Source organism: Chelon labrosus (genome assembly GCF_963514085.1).
Source record: "Chelon labrosus genome assembly, chromosome: 15".
Taxonomy (NCBI): domain Eukaryota; kingdom Metazoa; phylum Chordata; class Actinopteri; order Mugiliformes; family Mugilidae; genus Chelon; species Chelon labrosus.
The window spans coordinates 18,274,360-18,300,548 of record NC_140348.1 but is presented as its reverse complement, the minus strand read 5'-3'; the positions used below and the strand labels follow the sequence as shown (position 1 = coordinate 18,300,548).

The 26,189-nt window shown below is 43.5% G+C and overlaps 1 protein-coding gene across 8 annotated transcripts in view; it reads right to left on the bottom strand.

Annotated features, from left to right (window-relative positions):
* Nucleotides 1-26,189, bottom strand: part of LOC311500118 (neurexin-1a-like) — a gene marked incomplete at its 5' end in the record, with an annotated part of 245,797 nt that overhangs the window by 63,963 nt on the left and 155,645 nt on the right. For all 8 annotated transcript variants that reach the window (XM_084561318.1, XM_084561319.1, XM_084561321.1 and 5 more), the window contains one exon: nt 19,092-19,273. In XM_084561318.1, coding sequence (XP_084417444.1) covers nt 19,092-19,273 — 182 coding nt within the window. The remainder of the gene's footprint in view (nt 1-19,091; nt 19,274-26,189) is intronic.

Genomic DNA, 26,189 nt, shown 5'->3' with positions numbered 1-26,189 from the left:
CACTTATCACGTCTCAGGTAACTGACATTAAACAACACCGAAAAAGAAAAACGCAACGTGTCAGGGTTTATGCTCTGACTCTCATTACAGATTCATGACTTGCCTATGCTTCTCTTACCCACAAACAAAAATTCCACGCTAAGACACATTCATCATCAAGGTGCTGTCCGGATCATAATGAGAAAAGCCAAAACCGAGAAGAAACTGTCGTCTTCACTTGTCCAATTTTCACCATATGCCGCGGCTCCTGTCGACTACTTGCTGCTTAAGAGCGAGCCAATTTATTTCCCCAGAAGGATGGACCACTTGTGACATTTGGCAATGGAGCATCAGACGTTTCATCCAGCTGTTCCAGACACACGCACAAACACACGGCGGATGCGGTAGGGGCTTGTCTAGTCACCACAGAAGCTTTGATAGCCTAAGCAGACTGACTTACAGCTGCTGCGTTTTAATGTGTAATGAGCTGTGGTGGTCCTAATCCAACCTATCCCACTCACCTATGTTCTGAAGACGGTGAATATGCGCGTATGAAAGCACACACACACACACACACAGAGTCAAAACTGTTGCGTTCCAGTATCCCACTGTATCAATTTTTCAAACGAACACCGTTGTTGCTCTCCCCGGTGATATTTCATGTGGTTGAATGGCCCCCACAATTTTTACCGTGCAGCTCCTGAATTGTTTCTCAACGCTAGTCAAAGCAATGGGCTGTTTTGCCAGAGGCTATTATAGGGAATGATCTGTTTTTACCGTGAAAACACAGGCTTCAAGGATGCCGATTCAAATCAGAAAGTACATATGAGAGATTTCCAAATCGCTGCATTGTGCCGGCGAAAAAGGCTCTTCTCCTCGGTGAGGATGAAGCGCAATTACATTTCATCCATTTTGCACACTGGAAATTATTGAGCAAATTAGAACTATTTCAGCCAAGGTGTTTTTTAGTGTTCATCGCCAGCATAGATGACTACAGTAAGTCTTTTATGTATCTGAACAAAAGACACAACTATAATATCATTTGGCCTTTTCACAACATTGGGTTTCCTCTGATAGTGACTGAGTTGATTTGACATTTAAAAACCACATAAAAGATGTGACATCATGATCATCGCGTAGCAATCGCCCGGACACTTATTGCGGCACGCACACCTAAGTATATCAATAGGTTTATATTGAATTTCGGTGGAAATGACAGCATGAATAGCAATGAACATCACTGAAAGATGCATCTGCTTCCATCCACTGCCATTTTGTGCTCACATAAATGTCCTACAGAGCGCATCTTCAGGCATGCAGAAGAGTTTATACGGGTGCGTGTGTTGCAGAGTCGGCGCGGTGCCCCGATGGAGGGGTCACAGGGCTAAAATGAGCATGGATTCTCGAAGCAGGGCTATATGAATAATAAAAAGGGACGGCCGCGGCCAGGCCTCCTGCATGCAAGTCTAATAAAATGCTTCCATTAGCAGAGCCATCCAGGTGTAACGTGGCCACGAAGGCAGGATATCCAAGCAGAGGGGAAACGCTGCAGCCTTGTTATGGCGAGAGCAAATCCAAGCTCATTCTACCAAACATTAATCCATGTGATGGCTCAATAGACCCTTGATGTCTCCGCGTATGGGGACATGAATTTGTGTGCGCGCATGAGAAAGGGAGAAAAGTATGTATGTGGCGCACTTCATTTGCAAAGAGCTGTCAGGTGATGGGGGGGACATGCTTGTGCGTAGATTTCCATACTTTGCTATAGGGCACATTTTGATGTGATGTAATCACTTTATCATGGTAATGGAAGCTGAATTTAATTTTCTCTCTTCGGAAGCTGCACGTTGATTCACCTTCTCTTCGGCTTGGAGGGGAAAATTGGCGGTGAATGATTCCTTGCCGGCTGCCCCTCATCCAGCCCATAAACACGGATCTTATTTGTAGAAGCGTTAAAATTGTCTAATTAAAATCAATAATTCACTACAGGTCGTTATCGTTGCTGCTAATTAAGCTGAGTATGAAACAGCAAGGTGTGTGGGGTGGGGAAGCAGTTACAGAAGATCGAGTGCTTCGTAGTTATTACACTCACAATGTGGAGGGCGTACGAGTCGTCCTGTTTGTGCCTCACACAGGAAGCCTACAGTACATGAAAATAAACCTGATACAAAATTATATCTTTCTCGCCAAACATTTCTTCAGCAAAAAACAGTAGGATCTCTGGGGCCTGGTTTTACATTGAAGCGGGGTGTAAAAAAACATCACCTAACAACTCTCTCGTTCACATTTATACTCCTTCACCCTTCGACAAGGAGCTAGGAGTGCAATTTTGTAAATCCGCCCAGCAGATCAAAGTGCTCCATGTTCTAATGGCTGCCACCCACCCACCCACCAGCCTCTCCTGTGGAAGAGCCCCATCAGCAGTGTGCGCCTAAGAAGAGCCAAGACAGCCTGATTAATCTTCTAATAGTTCCAGAGAGAGATAAAGACAGACACTGTAGAAGCAGTGAGGGAGAAGGAAAGAGAAACAAAGTTGGAACTCAGCTGTCGCCGTATGTTCCGGTGGAAAGGGAAAGAAAAGGAGACAGGCAACGGGGAAGGCTGATGAAAATGGCTACGCTCTGCCTTTGCTGTGACTCTTACACGTTTTAGCCTTTGAAACTATAAGGCTCCTCTGTAAGACTGCTGCCTCGCTGCAGCATCATCTCCTGCCCTCCTGCCTCGCTCGTGTCTCCATGACAAACTCAGTCTGCTTGACAGGATGATAACAACTATCAAAAGGATTCCATAAATACGTGAAACGAAGATCAGAATACAAGATAAAAGGGAAGTTACTGCCAATTCTGGTTTGAAAGGGGGACATGTCATGTTTGAGAAGTAGGGTGGGGTTCAGAAGGCAGACAAATTGAAAGAAGGGGAATGCATGCCAAGAAAGACAATGTCACAATTCACTGGAAGATTGAGGCACCACCTCAAACAAATTAGCTCTAAAACAAAGAGCATATACCTGACGGAAGTAAAGCATGATATGCATTTCCTGACAAGTCACCTAATAAGCGCTATTTAATCCTTTCAGGCAAAAAAAAAAAGAAAAGGCATCTGTTTTGACAATTCAATGCATCTCCTTTAGTGAAAAACTTCCAAACTCATTACACGGCCGTCAAAGAAGGTGTGCTCGCTGGCGCTTCCTGTCCATCCTGCACACTTGAGGAAATATCACTTATGCAAAGGCTTCCAGCAATAAATATGCAAATGTGTACACAGCATAAGCACCTTCACAGCATCATGGAGTGACCGTGGGCAAAAAAAAAAAAACAAGCTATATGAACAGCAGAGAATGAAAAATAACTGCTTGGTAAACACGCTTGCATATTACACAGATCGTTCACCCTTTGGTAGCATTTATATTAGTAAATTTGATTATGCTGGGCACATGGAAAATAGGCTTGTTTATACAGCTTGCATTGCCACGATCATCTTCCCAGCTTGTGTTACGTGTCGTCCATTATTATACTCGGGAGGTGTGACAAAGAATACTTGGACTTGATATCCCACTGGTCCCCTGGTGGGTATAAGATTGTGAAAAGTGAGGAATGGGGTAGGTTTACATTAAAGTCTAGCGCAGCCAAAAGGTAGATATTTATTTTTTTCATGTTGTTACTGGGTCTAATACCAGGCAGAATTTTTTAACCCAATGCTCGAGAGTAAAACATGTACATGAGGCATGGCAGGATGGGTGTTTTGGTTGTAAGGGCTCGGACACACCAAAGCGTCATCAAAGAACTACCGGCAATGATTGCTGACCATGCCGGCAAAATGTTGCACTTGAGTACACCAAAAAGATTGTAGCCACAAGTCAGCTAGCATGCACGTATGGCGTCAGTTTGAAAGGAAATAAAGCAGTAGATATAATTATTAATTTATATGTGTTTATAATTATTTCCTTTTAAAAGCCTTTCACCTCTGGCTCTATCTTCCTGGGCCTAGCTTGGTATGCTAAGAGCTACGAACCATCGCACAGAGCCGGCCTCTCCTGAATTATGCCGAGCTGGTCCACAGTTTTTATTTATACTCAGTGGCCATGTCATTGTGAATATTTTCAACATGGTCAATTGTCCGAAAAGGATCCAACTTGTGCCAACGGTGCGGTACACACTGCAAAAACTAATGCCACAGGCGCTGACTTTAGCCAACAGCAAACTACTTGTTGCGAGTGTCAAATACGTAGCTTTGTGAGTTTCTGTATTTTGGATTCAGCGGCTCCAAATATGCTTCATTCATGCTTTTTAGTCAGAATTAATCCCTGCACCACCTGGTGGCTCCTTTTCTATCTCTGTTCAGTCTCAGCCAGTGTTTCAGTGTACAGCAACAGAACAGATGTTGTTGTTTTTTGTTTTTTTTGCCTTCGTCTGAGTTTGTGGTGATAAAAAAAAAAAAAGGCTTCTGTGTTTGTAGAAGTTAAAATTAACACACACTGTTTGGAACCCAGCCACAGCATATAATACAGCTGATGCAGTGAAGTCATTTTACTGTTTAAATCAGATTTTGTCATTCTGAGCACCGCTTGCTTTTTCAACCAATTATCCCTCTCTCTCACAGTAAGTGGTAACACCTGGCTTAGGAAAACATTACAAACAGAGTGCATTATTTTCTATAAGCACGACATCAGTCAGAAAACATTCACAGCATGACTGCAGCAGCACAGCTGAGTTGCAGTGAAAACTTGTTGGAAATACGACGAAAGCACGCACGCAGACTTTTAATTTAGAAATCAAGCGCTGGGTTTGAATTATCACCTGTCCCGTTCAAGGCAGGAGTATGGAGCACTGTATTGAAAGGTTCCTCTACCTGACAAACGGGACATCGGCTATGAGTGACTGTCGGCTTTTCCGTTTGTCTATGACAGTGTCTGTCTTCATTCAGCGTTCTTAAATTGGCTTCAGAACCGATTGGAAATGGTTCTTTTATTATATGCCTCCCATAACTCCCCCTCTCATCAAAGCCGGACCATCTTTTATCTAGAAGATGACGTTTCCATTAGGGTCTGCCAACCTCTTACTGCGGCTCTGTGAGTTGTGGTTCTGGGGGGAGAGCATTGTTAACCAACACAACAACAGCAGCAGGATCTCACTGGCTGGGGCGAGCGCAAACCTCGATCGCGGCAAGGCAGTTCATCAGATGACTGCTCACCCAGAACACACACAGGAGCAGGCACATAGACACACTCGCTCTCTTTTACTCTCTTTCTCTCTCATTCTTACAGAGACAAACACAAAAATTCACAGATCTGACAAAGTCACACAAGAGAGGCGCAGAAGAAAGACAGAACTTGGCCAAAGGGAGTCTTTCTGTCAGCTCTTCCTCACTAGTTTCCCTGCTTCATCAAAGGTGTGCAAGGCCCATAAGGTTCAGCTGCCAATCTGGCAACACTTCCAGTCCCCAAACACACAACTGTGGTTCTTTCAAAGCCTGAATGACTCCCTCTCCTCTCTATGTTACTGTCTTCATTAACTTTCTAGACACAGCTCACATTAACAGTCAGGCCCCGGGTTTTTGGATAGTTCAGGATAGTTTTAAAGCACCAGGATGCGCGGCGAGCAGGCGCACTTCTTGCTCTCTACCCCATTTTAAGGCTGCGTGTTGACCAGGCCCGGTGACATTGTTGGTGCTAATGAGGACATGGCTGCGCCCCGTGTGTGTGGGTCGGCAGAGACATACGCTCCGGTCCCACTCTGGGAGTTTTAATTAGATCTACATTATCAGACTGTCTGACCACCCTGGCCCTATCAGATACTATTTGAATGCATCATAAATCATGAATCTAAGTGGTTACTAAAGATCTGGATTCTATCCGTGCTCTATGTGAAGCATTTCATCCACGTAAATCTAATATTTACCATTTGTAAAACTGAAATGTCATTTCCTCCTGTGCTTAATCTTCTTACACTGCTTTATAATTCTCTTGTTTTCATTTCTCCCTTTCCATTTTCTTTTCCTCTCTTCTGCCCTTCTCTTCATTTCTTGAGGTGGCTGCGGGAAAACAACCTTTCCTCCATCATGATCTCATCAGGCCCAACTCCTTGACCTTTGCGCTTTGCTGTAAATGTCAACTTTCTTTATGAGGCCCGTGATGAGTTTATTGAACAATTCACACTCTCCGACACGCACACAAGGACACGCACACATGTTCGCACTACACATGCGTGCACGCACTGCCATGGGCTTCGTCCTTCACAGCCAACTATAACTCTGATTTCTAAGTGTGTGCTGAAAATTCACAGTCTTCAGAGCTAACGGGCAGACTAAGAGAAGCTCACCACCGTTCTCAACGAACCACCGCAGATAAATCCAGATTTCGTGGGGAGTGAAATGCAACCCGTCAGACGGGGACCATTTCGGTCGCACACCCAGCCAAAATTATCACTGCATGACTAAAAATGTACCTTGTGACTGCGCAAAATTATGGTGAGTGAAGTTTATAGTTGTGAATGTGTAGAAAAGTGGACCTGCTGTAGCAGCTTTCTGCTTTCAGCTGCTGCAAACAACAGGTAATGTCAGCAGCCACTAGCCAACATTTATTCCATAACGTTACTTGAAGAAAGGCCAAATGTTGTCGTAGTCGGGGTTCTGTAAATCAAGCCAATGAATTTAAAGTTCTGAATCAGCACCTTCAGTCCAAATAGTCATTTAAGAATATACTGTGGTAATATCTGCCTGCTGCTATTGTAGTTTATAAACACATATTTAATCGCCTGTTTAATAGTTTGGAGAGACTATAGCCCTGAATCAAAGGCTCGTGGTGAGCCAGTTGATCATAATTGGCAAATCAGAGCAGGAGGCACAGCTGAAACCATCTTTTCAATTTCTGGCAAGCGGGAACATTTTCATTTTAATTTAGGCAGTGCTGAGGAAATTCTTTTCTTTTTCTCTTTTTATAACAACCTCAATGGGCTGTCAGTTAAAGTATCGCGTTTGGTGTGATTTTTTCCCTCATTATGCATTCGGGGAAAAGAATAACTTGCCACCGACATTCTGAAGTCTCTTAGAGACAGGACAGTTGTTACTGAAGCTCAGTCCTGTTCATGTGGTCACTGTTTTCCTAAAGCTTAAACAAGTACCCATTATGAGGTTGTAATAAAAGACACTGGACACTAAAGTGTAATAAAGTCCTTCTACGTGTACTTGAGTGCGAACCAAAATGGGCCAACAATGTGTCATAACAGTTTGGACGAAACATAGCTCTCCATATGCTCGAGTACTGATCCGATCTCGGGCCGCTCCTGACTCAGCGTTCTTCCGGAGCTGTGGTTTATAACACAGGAAGGGAGCGGGCCAGGGTGGCAAGTACTCCTGCCATCATGATAAATGTTGTGCATTAGAATTGTCTGGATCTCTGTGTCCAAGCTGTCCTGCGACTCCGCCTAGCGGAGCAAAGAGCTGAAGAGCGAAAGGGAGAGGAAGCACGCTCTTCCTGAACGCCTCTTCTTTAAAACCATGTCACCCTTTATGACTGCATCAGGACCTACTTTAATAAAGATCTATTAAAAAGTCATGTCTGTGGAGCAGTTTGGATGTCACTGTGGACTTGAATCTTTGCACGCATGCATGATCATCTCAAAAAATAGATGATGTGGTTACACCCATAAAATAACTTCCAACAGTGAAGAGGACATACACACTCTTACATTCATGCTGGTGCATACCTGAGCATGAGAGGCAGCAGCAAATGGTCAAAGAGCTTGTACTTGACAACTACGACAGTGTTTTCCACAAACATAGAATCAATATAGTAAGGTGGATAAATGTCACGTCTTCTGTGTGTGAGCTCTTCAGTTGGTTTTTGGACTTCATACTACCACCTCCCTCATTTCATCTTATCCTCCTCATCCCCCTGTGCCAACATCCGGCTTTTCTTTTAATGAAATGTTTGGCTCCTTACACAGTCCTTATTCTTTATCTCTCCCGTTTGATCCTTTCTCTTTCCTCCAACTTATCTTCTGTCTTTTCCCTCCTTCATTGTCTTTGTGCTGTTATCAGTCATCTTGCAGGGAAAGGCAATAAAAGGCCACCGCATTGAAGGAGTGCTGCTCTGCTTTGTTATTTTGTACTCGTGCGCCCTCCTCTTTTTTTTGTCTTTTATTTTTGTTTGTGGCAGCAGACCTTATCAGGGAGATGGCGTGAGATAAGGCCTCCGTGGCTCTTTGTGGTGAAATAATACGACAGGCTGATAAGGCCTTGTGGGTGACTAGTTCAGTGCTGTCACTGCCTTCTCCTCTTCCCAGGGTGCGCTAGGAAGTCCCCAGTGGGGCCAAGAGATATTGAACCTTTCTGTCAGGTACCACCTTTGATAAAATGTCAGCGTTCCACGTCTGATTTTTTGCAGTTACATGGCCGTTCACTTGTGCAACTGTGTAACTTCAATTTGTGAAAATAATTATTTGATGTTTGCATGTCTTAAGCCCCTTTCACTAGACAAAAAAACAAAATATTAACATTTGTCTTGTGCATTCAGTGGGAGAGGGTATGGGGAGGCATTTATTCCCAGGTCATGAGTATTCCGGCTCTAGCTCCGATCGGCAGTGATGCAAACATGGATCTTGGGTGGATATGCTAATTTCCGGGCTTTTATCTTGTACAATGCTACGAGACGCCTCTGTCAGTAACTTCTGCAACTATGCGCCATCTCAGCACAACTCAAATATTCAGTTGGAGGAGAGTATCTAAAAATGCAGCAGCGTAACATAGTCATGGGTTTTCATGCTACTTTCTATATTCTTAATGATTTAATAACACTGTTTTCTGGCATGTTCGAGATATTGCAAAACAGAAAGGCAGACTGACAATACCAAAGGAGTCTCATGCCTTTTTTTGCTTGTTTATATGGATTTAAAACACCGGCATATATGCAGTACTGAAAATGTCACGTTTGCGGCCGACGACAATCTGGACACCAACGCCAAGCTACAAGTTTGTTCTTGATGGACACAAAAACTTTTCACCACCTTCTGTTTAATACTGATGGAGTCACAAGTTCCTGGCTCATGCCATTACTTTGCCTCTAATCTACAGCGCCTATTAAGATTTCATGAAGTGGTAATGATTATACAATTACTTCCAGCTTGGAAATACCATAATAGTGGCTGCGACGACCAAGGTTTGTGAGTTTATCGAGTGGATGTTTATGGATTAAAACGCACACAGACTGGCTGGCTGACTGGCTGGCCATTGATTTGGGCTGCTATTGACTAAAGAAGGGTGGTGGGCGACACTGGCGCTCAATAGCAGTTACATTTTCATATAAATAACAGCAACATTGTGCCCTGTAATTGTCTCAGAATGACTACATGGATGGACTAGTGGGCACAGAGGGCATGGTATTGATTACAAAGGTGCCAGTTTGAAGCTTTGTACAGTGAGACAGCACTTCTGTTGACATCTCCAGCTCATTGGATTTCATTTCAGCCGCACCAGTCCCCATGATAATCATGTTTTGATTGTTTTTAGAACGACTGATCGCCCTTCAGTCTCTTATTTATGTGGTTACGTCATACATATGTGCAATGCACCTACAAAACTCACAGTAACTCTCAGCTAAACATTGCAGATGTTGTGACTTTATACCTGCTCAGACATTATAATACCTCAGCGCTGAAGGCAGATTAAAACTTTGACTCAGAGTGTTAAGCTCAGTCTGGATTCAGCAGAGACACAGAATTCCCACAACAATTTTCTACATCTTTTATAGCAGCTCCTTGTCAGACACAAGGCTATTGCGCAAAGTGCACCGGTGAATTAAAGAGTTAAAGAGAAGGAGATACTTCAAGCATAACTGATTTATTAGGCCAAGCGAAGGGAGGAGACGTAGAGAAGAAAATGAATTAGGCCTCGCGTGCACTTTTAATTACTGTTGTCAAGGTGTTTGCTTCGCCCTTCTGGAAAAAGCAAACCAAATCATCACTCATACCAACTACTGAGAAGACCCGCAGAGTGAGCCATAAAGTTTAACACCTCTTCTATGGCGCAACATTTACTGCAACATAAACAAAACTCGGCCTTCCGCCTGCAACATCTCTCTCCTCCCAGGCAGGCAGCACGGTTGATAAACTGAGCAGAATGAGGCCACAGATCCAGGGGTGCCATTCTCGCCTCATGTGCTTACCTGAGGGATGGAAGAGGACAAAGGAACAACATGTGCCTGTCTGTTTGATCTCCCCGTACGAGGCGCGCTGCACATGTAGGCTGCCGACACGTCACGGATTGTTTGCTCTCGCACAGCTGGCCTTCACTGCTGGCCTTCGCTGCAGAGCTCTTATTATGGCAGAGAGGAATATTTTCACATGCACTCTCTCGCACACACAGTCGCACTAAGTCTTTTCCTTTGACGATGCTGTGGAATAAACTATCAATGACCACAGGCTCAGTTAGAGTGCTCGGCTGCAGTGTTACACTCTTATAGCTGAAAGACAAGACACTGGCCAGACTGTCCGCCCTAAGAGCAGTAACAATGAAGAAAATACATCCTGCGAGTCCTGCAATATTTAACTTGAATGTCAAATACTGCTCAGCATATAATTGGAGTTAAAATCTCTTTGTTTCACGTCTGGTCTTTAGTGATATTGACTGGCAGCCATGGACGATATAGAGAGGGCCACTAAATCCATTATTCATAAAAGAAAACGGGGGGACAAGAGGAGGATGAGTGTTTTTGCTGACAATGTGGTTGCTCGCTCAGAAGCTGGAGACATTTTAAAAGCGGATACAGTTCCCCACCTCACCAACCCCAGCCGAGATTGGTTTCAGCCGTGCTGATTGCCACATGTTCATACGATATTTCCCGCCTCTCAATCTCTAGCTTCCTGCTGCCCATTTACTCTTAATGTTTTATGAGTCTTTGTGGTTTATTGGTGAAAGCAAACTGCAGCGATGGAGCATTGTTTTCTCTTTGCTGGAGGACTCGACGAGACATCCTATCCAGTGAAATAAAATAAATAATAACTAGGAATGCAGTAAATCAAGGCGAGAGTTATCCGAGTTCAGCCACCGTCGGCGTACGCCAGTTTGCCTGCCGTGCTATGCTATAAGATGTTTTTCTGCAGCAGCACATAATTAAAAACAGCATGTATTATAGTATGTGTATTATATTTGTGTGGGGGGGGAGCAGGCTTGTATGGTAAGCGCAGTGATGAGAGCAGTGCAGCAGTGAAAAAGGTAATTAAGTTGACCAGAACAAGGGGAGCTGTCTGTTAAATATTTCATGCAGCCCCACACAAAGCACTGTGGAAGCCATCAACAACAGGGCACCAACAACAATTATGGAATAATTAGCTGAGAAGCAACCTGGATGGGTTTTTCTTTGCCAGGGATATTTGTAATTGTACAAGTAATTTCTGTCCAAATTGACTTGGCTCTCTGCTCAATCCCTGTAAACAACAACAAGATAAACATCTACGGCGCATGTATAGCCAAGTCTCACGGGAGTTTGTCTTTAAGATTTGTATGGAGATAATAGACTGTTGAGACACTATCTATCACTGAATTAGGTTAAACAATGGTGATTTATCCTATGGCCCATTGATTAAAGTATTATTTCTGTACTTTATTTGCATTATTATGAACGGGTGTCTGTGGAGAAATGCTGAATTGAGTTACTTAAGTTGATGTAATCTCTATCAGCTGATATGTGGATGCATCTGCAGAATGATAAATCATCATCAGCCAGTAGCTGATGGCTACAGAGATTGCTGCTAATGCAAACCGGACATTTCATACTGCTGCAACTTCACATTAAAAGCATTTAACGGGAGCTTGTTTTGATTCCTCCACCAGTTGCTTCGGACGTCTAGACTATAATCTTTGAGACATGCGCATTGAACACTGTCTTTTCCTGCACTTAACCAAGGGTTATCATTGCTTAAATCTAAGCAATCTAAGTGCAACTCAAAAGAAAACGGCAAGTGAAAATGAGTATGTTGTGTACAAGAAAACAAAAACGGTTACTGTCCAACACAGTGGGGAGCCTTTGGGTTGAACCTATGGGTTGAGGGGAGGGGTCTCTGTGGATCAGGCTTGTTTCAGTGCATCCCACAGATACTTGATCAGTTTGGGATCTAGTGAATCTGGAGGCCAGGTCAACACCTTCATGTTTTTTTTTTTAGTTGTTCCTAAACCGGTTTTGTCTGTGTGTCTGTGTCAAGGTGCATCCTGCTTGGGATGGTTGCTGCCATCAAGGAGTGTCATTGCTATGGGGTGGGGGTGGCTTATCTGGTCTAGGGACATGTCTAAGTAACAAATGCCAGGTCCAAATGTTTCCCAGCAGAACACTGTATTGTCACAAGATGGTCAAGATGTTATTCACCTCTCCTGTCAGTGGTCATAATGTTGTGGCTGATTTGTGCATGGCACAATTCCCAGAATAATGATGTACAGACTGAGGCTAAAGAGCTCCATATGTGATAGCTGGGAGACGCTGTACTTCAGCTCACTGTAATGGAGCGAGAAAGCGCGAGACTATTTTTATCTCACCCCGAGGCCTGGGGCAGCTGTGTCAAAAGTCAACAACCACGGTGACTCCACGCTGCTCCGCTCCGCTCCCAAATGCGCACAAACTCTCCCTGCTGCATACCCCGTAACCGCACATAAATTGGGATTCGACTTTTAATATCTGAAAAACAATAGAGCGAGGGATGCGTTTGCTGGACGAGGTAACATGGGCTGAAAGGTTTACAGCAGCGCGCCTGATTAGAACGGGAAGTCAGGGGAAAAATTCACCCATCGACCTGTGACGACAAACAGGTCTCAGCAAACAGAAGGGCGTTGGTGTTAACCTCATGACCCACCTAAAAAGCGAACATGTCTGACAGTGTAACATTGACGATGAAATCTAATTTACCCCATGTTAGCCATGGCAATATTGTTCTCTATGAGGCAAGCCCATAACGTATTGATGTACAGCTTTGAGAATGACAAGCTGTACTCACTGTGATTTGTTACACTAATAAAAGTGAAGACGCATTATTGTCCTGCCCTCTCAAATACCCATCCACACACATCTTCCTTTCTCTATCGCTCCCCTCTCTCTCTTTCTCTCACTCTCTCACTCACACACACACACACACACTCTCATTCCTCTTCATGGACCACTTGGCTTTGTAGTGGCAAAGAGCTTGAACAAATTGAGAAATGATTGGAATTGAAAGATGAGTAATGGTGATTCTATAGTGCGGTCCCTTCTCAATATGGAGATGATGAGATTTGATTCTTTGAGGTCAGGTACATCATCCGAGCCGAGCGGCTGTCCCAGCTACGACAAAAAGAGACGGGAGGCTATTTGCTCTCGCGTACGGGCTTTTGCTACAGCCGACACAAAATCAATGCTATATTTACCAGCTCCATTACCATACTGTTACCCCCCATTCATCTTCACTTAAAGAATTAAAGCTCAGATTCTTTACATGAAGAGCCTCGTTGCTGTTTTCACCCGGATCGACGCCGAGAGAGACTAAATGAGGCCAGTGAAGCTCCTCCCCTCTCTTCCTTCTGTGCTGTCTTCTCATCATGGTCGGCAATTAACTCACCATTACAGTGCCATTACCCTTCCTTAGCCACATACTGCACTACAAACACGCTGGCTAGCAAATGGCAGCTCTGGCTTCAGTGACACACAGTCACAGAAGGGGAAAGCAAGCAGGGAAAGAGAGGGAGCTGGCTGGAGCCGCTACTAGTATTCATTTTTGAGTAATTCCACAAAAAGGAGTATAGGGAAAAGGGGGGGGTGGGGGCTCAGTTTCACTACACTTCCTCAAAACTTAAATAGAAAAAACAAAGTGCTCAAACAGAAGAAATATAAAACTTTAGCTCCTTGCCTTCTGCGGCATTTTACCGATGATCCTCAAAACTACATGCTCTGCTGCCTTTAGGGCATTCTGATGAAAGCGGAGAAGGCTGGCAGCTCCGGCTGTCTCAAAGATATTGTCCCAGTGAGGCAAAGCAAACTGTCTGTAGAAGTAAGAGTGACTGGTGTCAGCACGAACCACGGAAAGTCAAATCACTTGTGAGATGGATGTGTTTACTCCTACCCTTTGTTCATTAGAGCGTGACAGTTCAGCGATGTGACAATGTCACAGGAACTAATCCGTGTTTGGACGCTGCTACTTTAATACCTAAATGCATACTTACAGCATTTGTTGGGGCGCTGTGCCGACGAATGAAATTTCAAACGGTTCCATTTCGGCCTTTAATGCATTGTTGGTGGAGGCAGAAACAAGGACCTCTACGTGATTAGCCTTCTATTTTATGGTTTACACACACACATCCGAGTCTTGCAAACATCTAGCAGTGATATAGCCGTTTTGAAATGGAAATAATATGCTCTCTTTAGTTTAGAATCAGCTCAAAATGCATATCATCACCGCAGCACCAAGTCCTGTAACTATATACTGGGATAGTTACCATGGAAACTGCAGTAAAAGTAATGTGCTGCTCAAGCACAGTAATAATTCCTGAGAAACAAAAATAATTTAAAAAAAAGTTTAGCTAGAGATTTTGTTTCTATTGTCAGCCGCTGAACATACCGTACTGTAATAGTCTGCTGTATATGTCAGTTGCTCCAGAGGTCTGCTAATAACTGACTGATGTGCCTTGACTAAGCAGGCACCAGGGGAAAGCTGTATACAGACTAATCCTGCGGGCATAGCATGCGAGTCTGTTCTATGTCTGGGCGCAGAGCAGGCTTGTGAGGTAATTACTGGGTCTGAGACCTTAACAGGAGTAGTGGATGAGAATAAGATCCCTTCCCTGGGCAGGTGTTTTAATAGGAGTATGGGGGATAGCGTGACACTGCTTCTCCTCTGAGACCGGCAGCTCCTCTCTCAGGTAACAATCTCACCTGTAGCATCAAATCAGACTGCGTAGTATTCACTTAATGAAGCACGCTATTGTGAATACTCAGAACTTGTATGTTCTCACACGGTCCAGAACTGCAAAAACAAACAAAAGATGACTTGAAAATAGAGATGCTGAGACAGTCGGCCTCTTTTTTTCTCAATCCATTTTACATGATTAATAGGGTAGAGAACAGGAGTTGAAACTGCAATTAAAGGTGTCTTCTATCAGAAGAACCTCCTTTCTGGTAGTCAGCATAAGGAGGACCGAGGGGAGCTATGCTCCACCAGAGAAGTCATTATTTCTCCAGCACCCTCTCTGCTCTATGGAATATATTAACTTTGCAGTGTTGCTGTCTTAGCCACAGTACCTTCATTGCTTGTTTTATTTATTTATTTATTTTTAAAGGGATGCATGCAATTAGAAGAAGGGAAAGAAGAAAGTGCTTGGAACAGTCCCCAACCCCCACGCAGAGATTGAGTGCCAGCACAAAACAAGCTCAGTGGGCCCCTCGGGGGCCCCGCATGAGACTGAGGAGAGCCTCTGATAGGTGTCACCGCTGCTCATTGACAACAAAAAAGGAAGAAAACAACAGCAAAGCTTTCTATTTCACGCAGTAAATGGCTTCCTAAAAATGCACAGATGGATTTCCAATAACAGACGTCCGCCCTTGTTTGTGTGGCAAAATAAATGATACTTCCTTTGTGGGGGATGAAACACCCTTAACGGCATAAAAGCAAAATCTACAGACATTACGGAGAAAACTGTCTCAGCTTGTTTAACAGAGAAGGTACCGCACACCCACATCTTATAAACTTTGCTCCAATTCTTCTTCTTCTGTATGGATTACCCTGCTGCATAGAACCACCAAGGATCATTACATCCATAATTCCCTGTTTTGCATAATATCATTGTGAATATTTCCCTGGATTTGACTTTCAGCTACAGCGCAATTAATTATATACGTAGAGGCTTTGCCAGGGCACACTATCATGTACAGACAAGACTTATATCCGTGTGGAATACTTGTTCCTGTAGCCTCATGAATATGCTTCACCTTAGAAAATGTGAGCAAGATTGCGGAGAATCATCATAATTGGAGAAACGGCCGGGACATTACTATGAATCCAGTCTTTCTTCCACGTGCACTACAGTAATGAGCCCGAGGAAAGTGATTGTCGTACATTTGATGGTTCGCTGACTTCACAGTCATTGTCTTTATCTGCGACGGAGAGCAGAGGCGGTGGGTGCGGGGTTGGTGGGGGATCACAACTCCTTTGAGGTGCATTTAAATCATAGTCCCCACATATTACTCAGAAAATTCCCTCTTGAGAGTGTGAGCTGAGATGGCGTCCTTCAAGCCCCGCTGGGTTTCCTGTCATCATGAAATGGGAGCAGGAGATTAGGGGGGGGAGAGGGATGTAGAGGATGGAGCGGGAGGGGGGGTAAATACTGAAATCTGGTCTAATCCCATCTCATACAGTTGAAGATACACTCCTCTTAAGACATTTCTACTCAGAGATGGGGTAACTGAAAGGAAGGATGCTAATACGATCGGGAATTGGCCGTTATTTGTAAAGTGTGTAACTCCAGAAATCGGGTGAATACATATTCATTAATGCAAACCAACCATTATTTAAATTAACTAGCCTCCATTATAGTGTTAAAACAGCAGTATTAATTCATATTCCGGCGCCATCCATTGAAGGTGCAGTTCAACAAGATAAGCTTTTTGCAGGTGAGTGGCTGAGTGCAGCTATTTTTGCATAAGAAACGCATCAAAGCATCAATTTTGCACAGCTCATTGTGTTTAATGGGGGGCTGTAAAACACGTCCTTTCCAGAGTAATTAATGAGGAGATGACAGAAGCGTGGAACACATATCTACAGGGTGTGTGTCGTAAGTAGTCCAATGTCATAATATGCGGTTATTTCTTCCAAATTGCTGCGGCACAAAGCCAAATCTTACCACCAATTATATTTAGCTGACATACAACAGAACCTTTCAAGCCAATTTAATGGCCAAATTGAAGGTTAATTGACATTTATTTAAAAGAAAAAAAAAAAACAACATCATGCTGAAGGTGTACTTGAACATCTGTTGACTTTACAATGTCATGACTAGTGGTACACTGACATCATGGTTTATATTTATGTATTTACCAGCCTTCTTTAAAATCAAGAGCATGAATGTCAAGCCCCCGTCTCCCCATTTACCTCTCTTAAAACTCCTTTTCTCTCACGCTTCTCTCATTTTCTAATGTAATGCAACATTTCACAAAGCCCCCCAGATTAATGTGCGGAAATAAATAAATAAGGGGGAGCATTCAGAATGACTGCTGATGCAAGAGGAGAGGGGATTCTCACAACCCACTGCCCCCGCCGTAAGAACATGCCTTATCAACATTTTCTCCCTGTAAAACATCCACTGAATGCAGCACATATCGCCAACGAGGCTACGTGTGTGCATCCGCCGTAAGCCGCGTGATCTCCCTGTCTTGTTATATATCGTGTGAGACTTCTGTCTTTTGCTTCTCTTGTCTGTGAGGCTGTGGTCTCTGACCTCGAGCATTCATCGGTGCGGTGAATCTAAAACCCGGAAAGAAATGTCTTCATATGGTTTCCACCAACACGGGGCCTTTCATCGTAAAACCTCTTTTCTGTGTTATTGCTTCTAATGCAAGAAAGTGAACTCTTGTAATGTGTTTCAATTTCTAATCAGTGCATATTGCACTAGCTGCAGTATTTCAAAGAATTCACCTTTGCCTTACCTTAGCTGTTGTCACAGGGGCCTGAATGGTAATTAACTCGATGCTGTTCAAGTTAACTCCAAAAGCGTATGAACTCTTTCCACGGATGCATGATGTACTAGCCAGCGAGCATATTTGTATGTATATTAATTCAGCACTGCAACACCTACCAAAGCCCTGTTGTGCCATTTAATTTAAAAAAGGGAGCCCTATCTATGCAAAACGCTGGATATTTTTCATCTCATATGAAAACAGTGTAGGGAGGAAACCTGTCCTGCTTTATCCCTGTCCAGGTGTTTTTTTTTTTTTTTTTTACTGCAGGTGGAATGCTGCCTAGAAGGCTGCAGGAGGATCGCAGCGGAGAATTTGCACATCTGAGTGAGCACATCTGTCCTTTTAGCAACCGTATTCCCATTTACGTTCTCTTGAACATCTTGAGTGTGTCCCCGTGTGGCATTTAGCGATGAATGGTCTGCGTGAAATAGGTTGTATCCTTTCAAAATTGGCCAGCTACTTCTGGATTGAAACTAGAGGCTAAAAATCACTTGGCCCCGAGGCTTGAGGAGAATAGGAAAAAAAAAAAAAAAAGGTAAAAAAAAATCCACCCGGAGTGAGAATGGGGGTGTCTCATAAGAGCAACATCACAGCTGCTCTGTGTCCTCAGGACAGGCCTGCTTATGTCACTCTGTGCTTACTGTATGTGTGAATCTCAGTGTGTGGGCAGCTGGGGTCGAGGCAAACTTCAAGACCAATTTCATGTTGGTGCGTGTTCTCGTCCGCTGCCTTTCCTGTGCGTGCGTATGTGTGCCGTGTTCCTGTATGCTCCTGGCCAGCCTCAGCGTTGTTGTCAGTAAATGGGTGCTAGCGAGAGAGGGGGGGGTCATGTGGTCGGCGGGAGAATTATGTCCAGGTCAGAGATGCGCTGTGTGGAACCAGGCCTTATTACTGCACCATTTCCCCCCCAGTTCCTGTCGCGCTCACACACGTAACAGCCGTAACAGAAATAACAAGGGAGGTGAGCGAGCACGCACATTAACCTACTGTTAGTCAGACATGTTGTCTTTCAGTCACAACTTCCCTCTTCTTTTCAGTTCAACACAATTAACCATGGAAGCCACTGGAAACATGGCATCACATCACATCAGTGCTAAATAAGAGAGTTTTTTAACGTCAGCAGCTCTTCATGAGAACTGTGTCCCCATGGTTCTATCAAATTTGTTTGAAAGCAGCCAAACAACCCAACAAGAGTTTGATTTAAATGTTGATTTTTCTCTCCTTGTGCAAGAATATGATTTATCTAACTGAGCCTTTTTCAAAAATGTTTTCTCAGTTTAGCAAAACAAGTAGTTTTTCAAGTAGATCCAATCTGAATAATAATCTAGTTGACCAATTGTGTTTTAGGAGTTTCGAAGTAATAAACAGCATGTCAAGTGTGTAATTTGTTCTAAAGGCGTGTAAACTTTTTATTTATTGTTTCACTTACAATGTGGAGCTTCAAGAAGTCTCCGAGACCAGAGGAGCTGTCCACCCTCACCAGGACAGCATCCTTGAGGTGTGTGCTGAAGCCAATGGCTAGTCGGTCTGCCCTCGTGCTGGGACGGTCATTTGGCGGCCACGTGTATGTGATCAGTCCACCGTCTCGCCCAAATATGTAAGTTGTCCCCGCTAGAGGAAAAGGGGGGGAAAAAGAAGAAGAAATACAAGATGTTAGTAGCGTGTTCCCCCTTACAGACGTGTACCAGGCCTGAATCACTGACTGTCAACACAAAAACATTATTAACACACCAAAGCCGGCATCAGTGCCGTGTGTACAGAGCACCGTCAGTGTGGAGTGTTTTATTGTGCTGAGTAATGACTTTGCAAAGCACTGAGCAACATATCACTCCTGAACAGCTCTCAGCCCCGTCTGAGAGTTTAAGTACACTCATGTCAATTCATGAGTAGGAGAAAATTCAGCGCAAATGAGGGAGGCTGGTACGGGTGCCGCTTCCCTCATAATGTTGCACAATTACTCAGTTTTACTGCCACTGCCTGTTTCACCTCTAGAGGGAAGAGATGCGAGCGAATGCTAGCGAATGTGCAGTCCCCGGTGCCCAGGTAACCGCCGTGCCAATCGGGCACCTCCTCGTCTCTCGCGCTTCATTAGCAGCCTCAAAGGCAGACGCAGCCGGCAGCGATATTGACTGACTGGTCCAATTATGCCCTTCTTGTGACCTCCAAACCGGCTATTTCATGTCTCGCTGCATTACCTCGTTGTCTTTAGCAGCTGTATGAAAGGTCTGAATGCGACCTGGTAGATGGTAGAGTGGTTCTAATTACCTAGCTATTCAGTGAGAAAGAGCCTTGCGGCATTATGCCAGCGACCTAGTCAAATTGATGCTTGGAAATGAGACCTTCTCGGCTAATGATGGAAGTTGTCTATTAAAAATGGGATTTCGTTCATGTTTTCAGCCCGTCTCGTGTCTCGAGATCAGGATAGCGTTTTAATCCCGTTTTTCGCCGGCACGCAGAAATCGTGAACGAATGTGATTGGGAAGTAAATGTGCGTGAGAAAGCCTGAAAATGAATGCAGCTGTCAGATTAGCATAAAAACAGCTATCTTCATGAAAAATTAGACAAGGAGCTCTGCTAGCGTGTTCTGCATTTACATGTGTGAGCGTGAGAAGGAGAAACGGAGAGCGAGTGCGAGGGAGACGGAGTGTGTTAATATTCATAGGGCCACGGAGTTAAACAGCCTTAGCCGGAACAATAGATTATAAATCATTGTGACTGTAATTCCAATATTTTCTTGTAAACCAGTTCACGAGGATATAAAACTATCGATAAATTTTGCATTTATTTATATATTTTTCGGCGGCTTCCCTCCCCTTGGCTTTTCTTCGTGGTGCTGTGATTAAATTGTGTCACTCCGCTCTCAAGTCCCCTTTTTCCAGTTTGCCTCATTTCAGTCAATAAACACTGTCAGCCATTAATTAACAATAATGTGATTAACAAATGAGGCCGGCACGTACGGATCTTTGCCGAGATTTATTGTTTTCATAAAGCATTTGTAAAACATAATGATATAACACTGTAAGCATTTTTGTTCTCCTAATGGATAAAGCATTATGAAGCTTGATGACTTCTGCAAAAGACATTATGCGCAATATATTTGCGAGGCAGGCATCATTTCTTTTTCATGAAGTCTGCCGGCTACCGCTGTAAGCTCTCCTTGTTGCGCTAATGCATATCTGATGTTGGCTCCGTCACAGAGCAAATTTCCAATTCATGTAGCTCGCGCTGGACTGTTGTCGTTGTCTCCAAGTTTCCCCCAAGCCACCTAACACTTGCTCCATGCTCCGGCTTATTATAATTAAGTGCTTTTAAACCATGTCAGTGTTGGAACACACTGGGCCCTTAAGCGTCTGTTCCCCCCTCTATCTATTCATATGGTTTGACACCCACTTTTTCCACTGACAGCTTATTTGCTGTTGGTGACCTCTGAAAAAGGAGAAACGATATAAAATAAAGACTGCTCATTTCGGTGGACTGTCGTGCAGATCGTGCTAAGTCAAGGCCCAAAGGTCAACAGAACTAACTAATAAATGGTTCAGAAAAAGGGTGCACATAAAATGGTTGCTTAATAAGTGGTTAAGTGGTCTAAAATCCATACAAGCATGCACGACTCGTGGAAAAGCTCCTGGAGGGACTGTTGGGGGATCAAGATACATGAAGAAACATGGCTAATGCACACCTACGCAGTGGTGCAGTGGCATGAAATCAGCAGACACGTGCCTGTGTAACTCAAGTGCCGGGGAGTAATTATGTACCGGCACCATATTTGTTATTTGCGTTCTCTCCTGGGACGCTGAGCCCGATATGGATCTGTTGTAGTCATTAGATACAGTGGTGTCTTGGAAATTCGTGCCTGTGTGTTGTCTCTTTAATTTGACAAGAGTTTCAGCTTATTCCCTATTCACCCAGTGTCTAATAAAAAAAATACAAAACAAATGAAAGGACAAAGCATAGGTACAATAAGAGGGGGGGATTGAGATGCTTAGAGGTGTAGCTGCACACAATACCTGTGAAACCCAGTGTAATTAAGATTTTCTTTTTGTTACGTATTCCCCCTTGAATGTATGCGTGCAATCTCCTGCATTCATATGCCTTTCCCCCGAGGTCATAGTGCAGAAAGTACGAGGCAGTGCGTTGGAAGGCTGTTTTCACCGCTGCTACGGTTCCTGCACCAGACCTCCAGGATGAACTCCTCAACCACAAGCCTCCCCTGTTAAAGGATAATGAATTAATCTGTCCTCATGTTGGACTACATTGAGAGCTGGCTGCTCTCTCTGCTGTGTCAGTTAACATCAAAGAAGATAAACATTGGCAGATCAAACACTCTGCTTTCATTAAAAATGTAGCACCATCCCAGGAGTTCTCCTGCATTTGGCCAAAGAGGTGTGTGGGATAGTGGAGCAGCAAACGTGGCCCGCGTGCTAGAGGCTTCTCGACGTCTCAATCAATTCCCGCTCTAATGAAGTAGCAGCGTACGGCGAACAGGCCTATAAGCGCTATATGTTTGGTAAACGATGCATATGAGGAGACAGAAAGGTGTGAGTAAAGGGAAGTGCACTGGCTCTGTGCCTTAGCGGAGCTGCTGTGGGAGGAATATGAAACACGGCGTGTTTGACTACACTGTTGAGCTAAGGTCAGCCCTACAGACTGTCTTTCCTCTAACCTCCAACACAGCCATCACGACACGCCTCATATTACCACCTCTGCCGGGAAACTGGGGAGGAATCCAATCATAATTACATAGTTGTGATGGAAATATGAAAAGGAGAGATGACATTATAGATCTGCTTTGTGTCAGAACCTAGCACCTTGAGTTTCTGTCTATTTGCTGCCATGAATTCCCGTAATGACCGGTGTGCAAAAATAGATCACCCCGGATTTGCCCTATAGTATGACTGTCTGAAATACATTTTTGATCATTTCTGTGAATGGAATTTCATAGTAAGACGACATACTTTCCATATATGTCTTCCCATCGTAGATGTACACCAAAACATTATGTTTACATTTCATTTTTTACAGTAGAAATGAGCATAATGAGAACAACAGCAGTAAGATCTGTAACTTCATCAAGGTACGTTAACACTTTCCTATATACAGCTCTTCCCAAAGCTAAATATAAAAGGACTTTTTTTAAAGATAACATTGTTAAGGTTTGTCTTGGGGCTGAGCTGCTGGGTGGAGCACAATTAAAAAAGGCTTAATGGTGTCTATTGGATTACCATTTCAGTTTTCAGAGAAATCATTACCGGGATTTATGAGGACACTCTTGTCCAATCCAACGCTATCGGTATCTGGTAAAGGAGCTATCTCCGATCAATGCTGGTGAAGATTTAGTACCATGAGGGAAAATTGTGAGTCAACATGATCAATTATTTTCCCCCCTCCCTCCTTCCCCCCGACCTATCTACCTTTCTCTCACTGTATTTTACCTTTTAGGACAATTAAATGGTCTAGTGATCGAGGGGATGAAGTGCTAAATAGAACGTGGGGTTATGAGCAAAACTGTTCAAACACAAAGCTAATTAAATGTCTCTTTCAGCTGCTTGTTCTAACTTGGCAGCGGCTGCAAAGCTGTGAATTACAGAGACAATGGAGTAAGGGCACCGTTCACACCGCCTCAGTCTATTATTAAATGCTACATCACACCCCATGATCCAAAATAATGATGACAATACACTGGTATCCATCAGTCTACAGTATATAAACGAGGCATTGTTATTTGATCCACAGAATCATTCTTCTCCTCGCAGACAAAATGTATCAAATATTATTCAGACCTCTTGTGACATGAACCAGCAATAACCGGGGAAGGAAAACAAATAGGATTTGATTATTTAAATGTCAATGGATTATGTGTCAGCACTACAATAGCATTTTCCCCCAGTAGTTGTGGTTGTTTCGGCAGGACACGGCATCTCTAAGCGCTGAAGTTGAGGACCATTCGCATTTATGTTTTGCCTGTGTGTGGGTGTCGGTTTGTCTGAATCTGTTTGTTTGCTCTGCTACCTCCCGCTATTTTAAATGACTCTCGATCCATGAAAACATACAGTTCATACAGTGGTGCTTTTGCAAACCAAGGACAAAGTGTCCAAACTGTTTGTCTGGGAATTGATTGATTGGAAAAAGTGCAGGTAAATTCAGTTCACTTCAGTTTCTCCAACTTTTCAATTGCAACAGGTCTTGCCCCTCGAATATATGATAATAATTCAATTAATTAATGATCTATGAGTTTATATGTATTTTAGTGATCTTTCTATTTCTTTCTTAGCATTAATTTCTGTTTTGTTCTCTGTTGCTTCTGACATAAAAGCGTACATATCTCCTGTAAACCAGAGGATGTCTCGCCTGGATAGTCCTAGACGTTAAATCTCCTGGAGGTGCACGGTGGGGCTTTGTGTTGGCGAGGTGACATTTCTGTCAAGGTTTTTCTTGTCTGTTTGCTGTTCTGGCGACATGCTGTGAACTTTACTGCTCTTAAGTGGGAGGAGAGAAGCCGCGGTATTAGGGATTTTGTTTGCTCGTCCCACTCACCTTCTGATTCTGCGTCAACGGCGGGTCTGCGCGCGTTTCACTGCAGTCGCATTTCTGTGCTACTTTATCGAGCCATGGGTGCAAGCACGGATAGACTTACCAAGTCCTTTTGTGGATATGTAGGCCAATTTGACTTTGATGTAATTCCCTCAAGCAGGAAAAAAATAGCTTCATTTTTTTCACTCCAAGCATATCCACATGTGGCGGGACTATGAATAAGAAAAGGCTACTGGAAGCACCTTTCCCATGGCCGCACTGTCCCTGGAGCTGCTGGTTCCATTTGGCACTTCACCCAATGTCACTGAACCATTTCTTTCATTTTGCAATGAAGCTCTTAACAGCACAGCAGCACAGTGCACTAATATGTTATCTCCTCCCAAGCTAATTGAATTGAGTGCCATATATCTGCTTGTGGCAATTTTGCACCTTTCGTACAAGGACATGGGTCTCCTCCTGAGACAGTCTCTCTGTGGTCGATCTCTTTTGTACTTCACATTAGAGCTTTGTGGAACAGAGAACACTGGTTTGACCAGCGGTGGAAAACATATTTACTGATATTACAGTCCACCAATATAGCCAAGGTTTTGCCAAATTTGCCCTGGGACTTTTGGTCAGTGTCACTTTCCACACGCTCTGCCAGTGATTTAATGTGTCCACTGGCTCATAAAATCATAGCCCTGCATATTTTGTATAGCAAATGGATCAAAGAGGTCAACACAAAATGGAAACTACTTAAATTAAAATGTCACAAATTATTATTTTTAAGTCAAGGAAGCATGGCGTTTTTGGGTGTTTTTGCTCAAAGGCAGCTATTTTAGATGTAGTCTAGTCTCAAGCTGATAATTTATGCAAATTTGCCTCGTATTTTAGCGACGCGGGCATGTCATAGCTGTGTCTGCAGCAGCAAAATGCCATTTATTTGCCAAGGTTTATTTTCTGTCCCAAGTTGACTTCTCCAATTAAGGTTTACTTTTTTGTGGCGGTTTGTTTTGCGTCGCTCTTAGAGAAGTGCCTGACAGTGTGAAGGAGGCTGTTAGTGTATTTTTGATTTGAAGGCATTGCAAGTAAAGAATACAGTAAAAAAAATAAAAAAATAATGCCCTCTTGTAATTGTTAACTGTTGTGTTTTCAGTGTATGTCTTTTGTTTTGGCTGTTAATTAAAAATGAGTCACAGAAAAAGTCGTTTCAGGTATTTAAAGTCACTTTCTTTCAATCATTTTAACAATTACCATGTTGCATGTAAATACAACAATTAAAAAAAGAACTGACGTCTGTGAAGGGAAAAACAGACTTTCTTGTCAGGTGTCACACTTGTATTTGATATATCCCTACGCTTGACATGTTAGGTGATTAATTGCCTGTCACCTCTGACTGGCAGCCTCTGTATGTTGGGATAATTAAGTACAGGGAACAACAGCAGCTTTGAAAATATGAGCTCGATTGCTCTTCCAGTTGTTCGGAGTCGGCAGTTACAGCACAGCCTCCGGTTGTCTTCAGTCTCGTGGGCACACGTGAAAGAAAATCAGGAGAACAATGGGAACTAGAAAAGTAAGATGTAGCAGATACGGTTAGATTCCTGTGGCCACTCCCAATCCAATCTCTATTTCTGTATGTGCTCATTGTTCCATTGCACTGTAGTGAGTGTAGTCCTTTTAACAATTTAAAGCTCGCTCTTGAGGGCAAATCCTGGAAAAAGCCATTCTCTGTCGTCAGTGGTGTGCAAGCAGCCCTTTGGGAAACTGAAAAGACTATGGATTGTTGACTTGTCTTAATCCTCTCTCAGCACAAACAACCGCCTCCTTTATAATGGGACAGACAGTTAAAACAGAAGCAGCAGTCACTGGAAAAGGTTTCGTTACAGGACGACGCGGGCACGATCCTGCATAAGGTGCAACTGGAATGACAGAAAAACTAACTTTTGATTCGTCCACTTAAATTAAACATGAGGGGCTAGGATTCCCTCAAAAAGATTTAAAAAAGACAAAAAAAAAA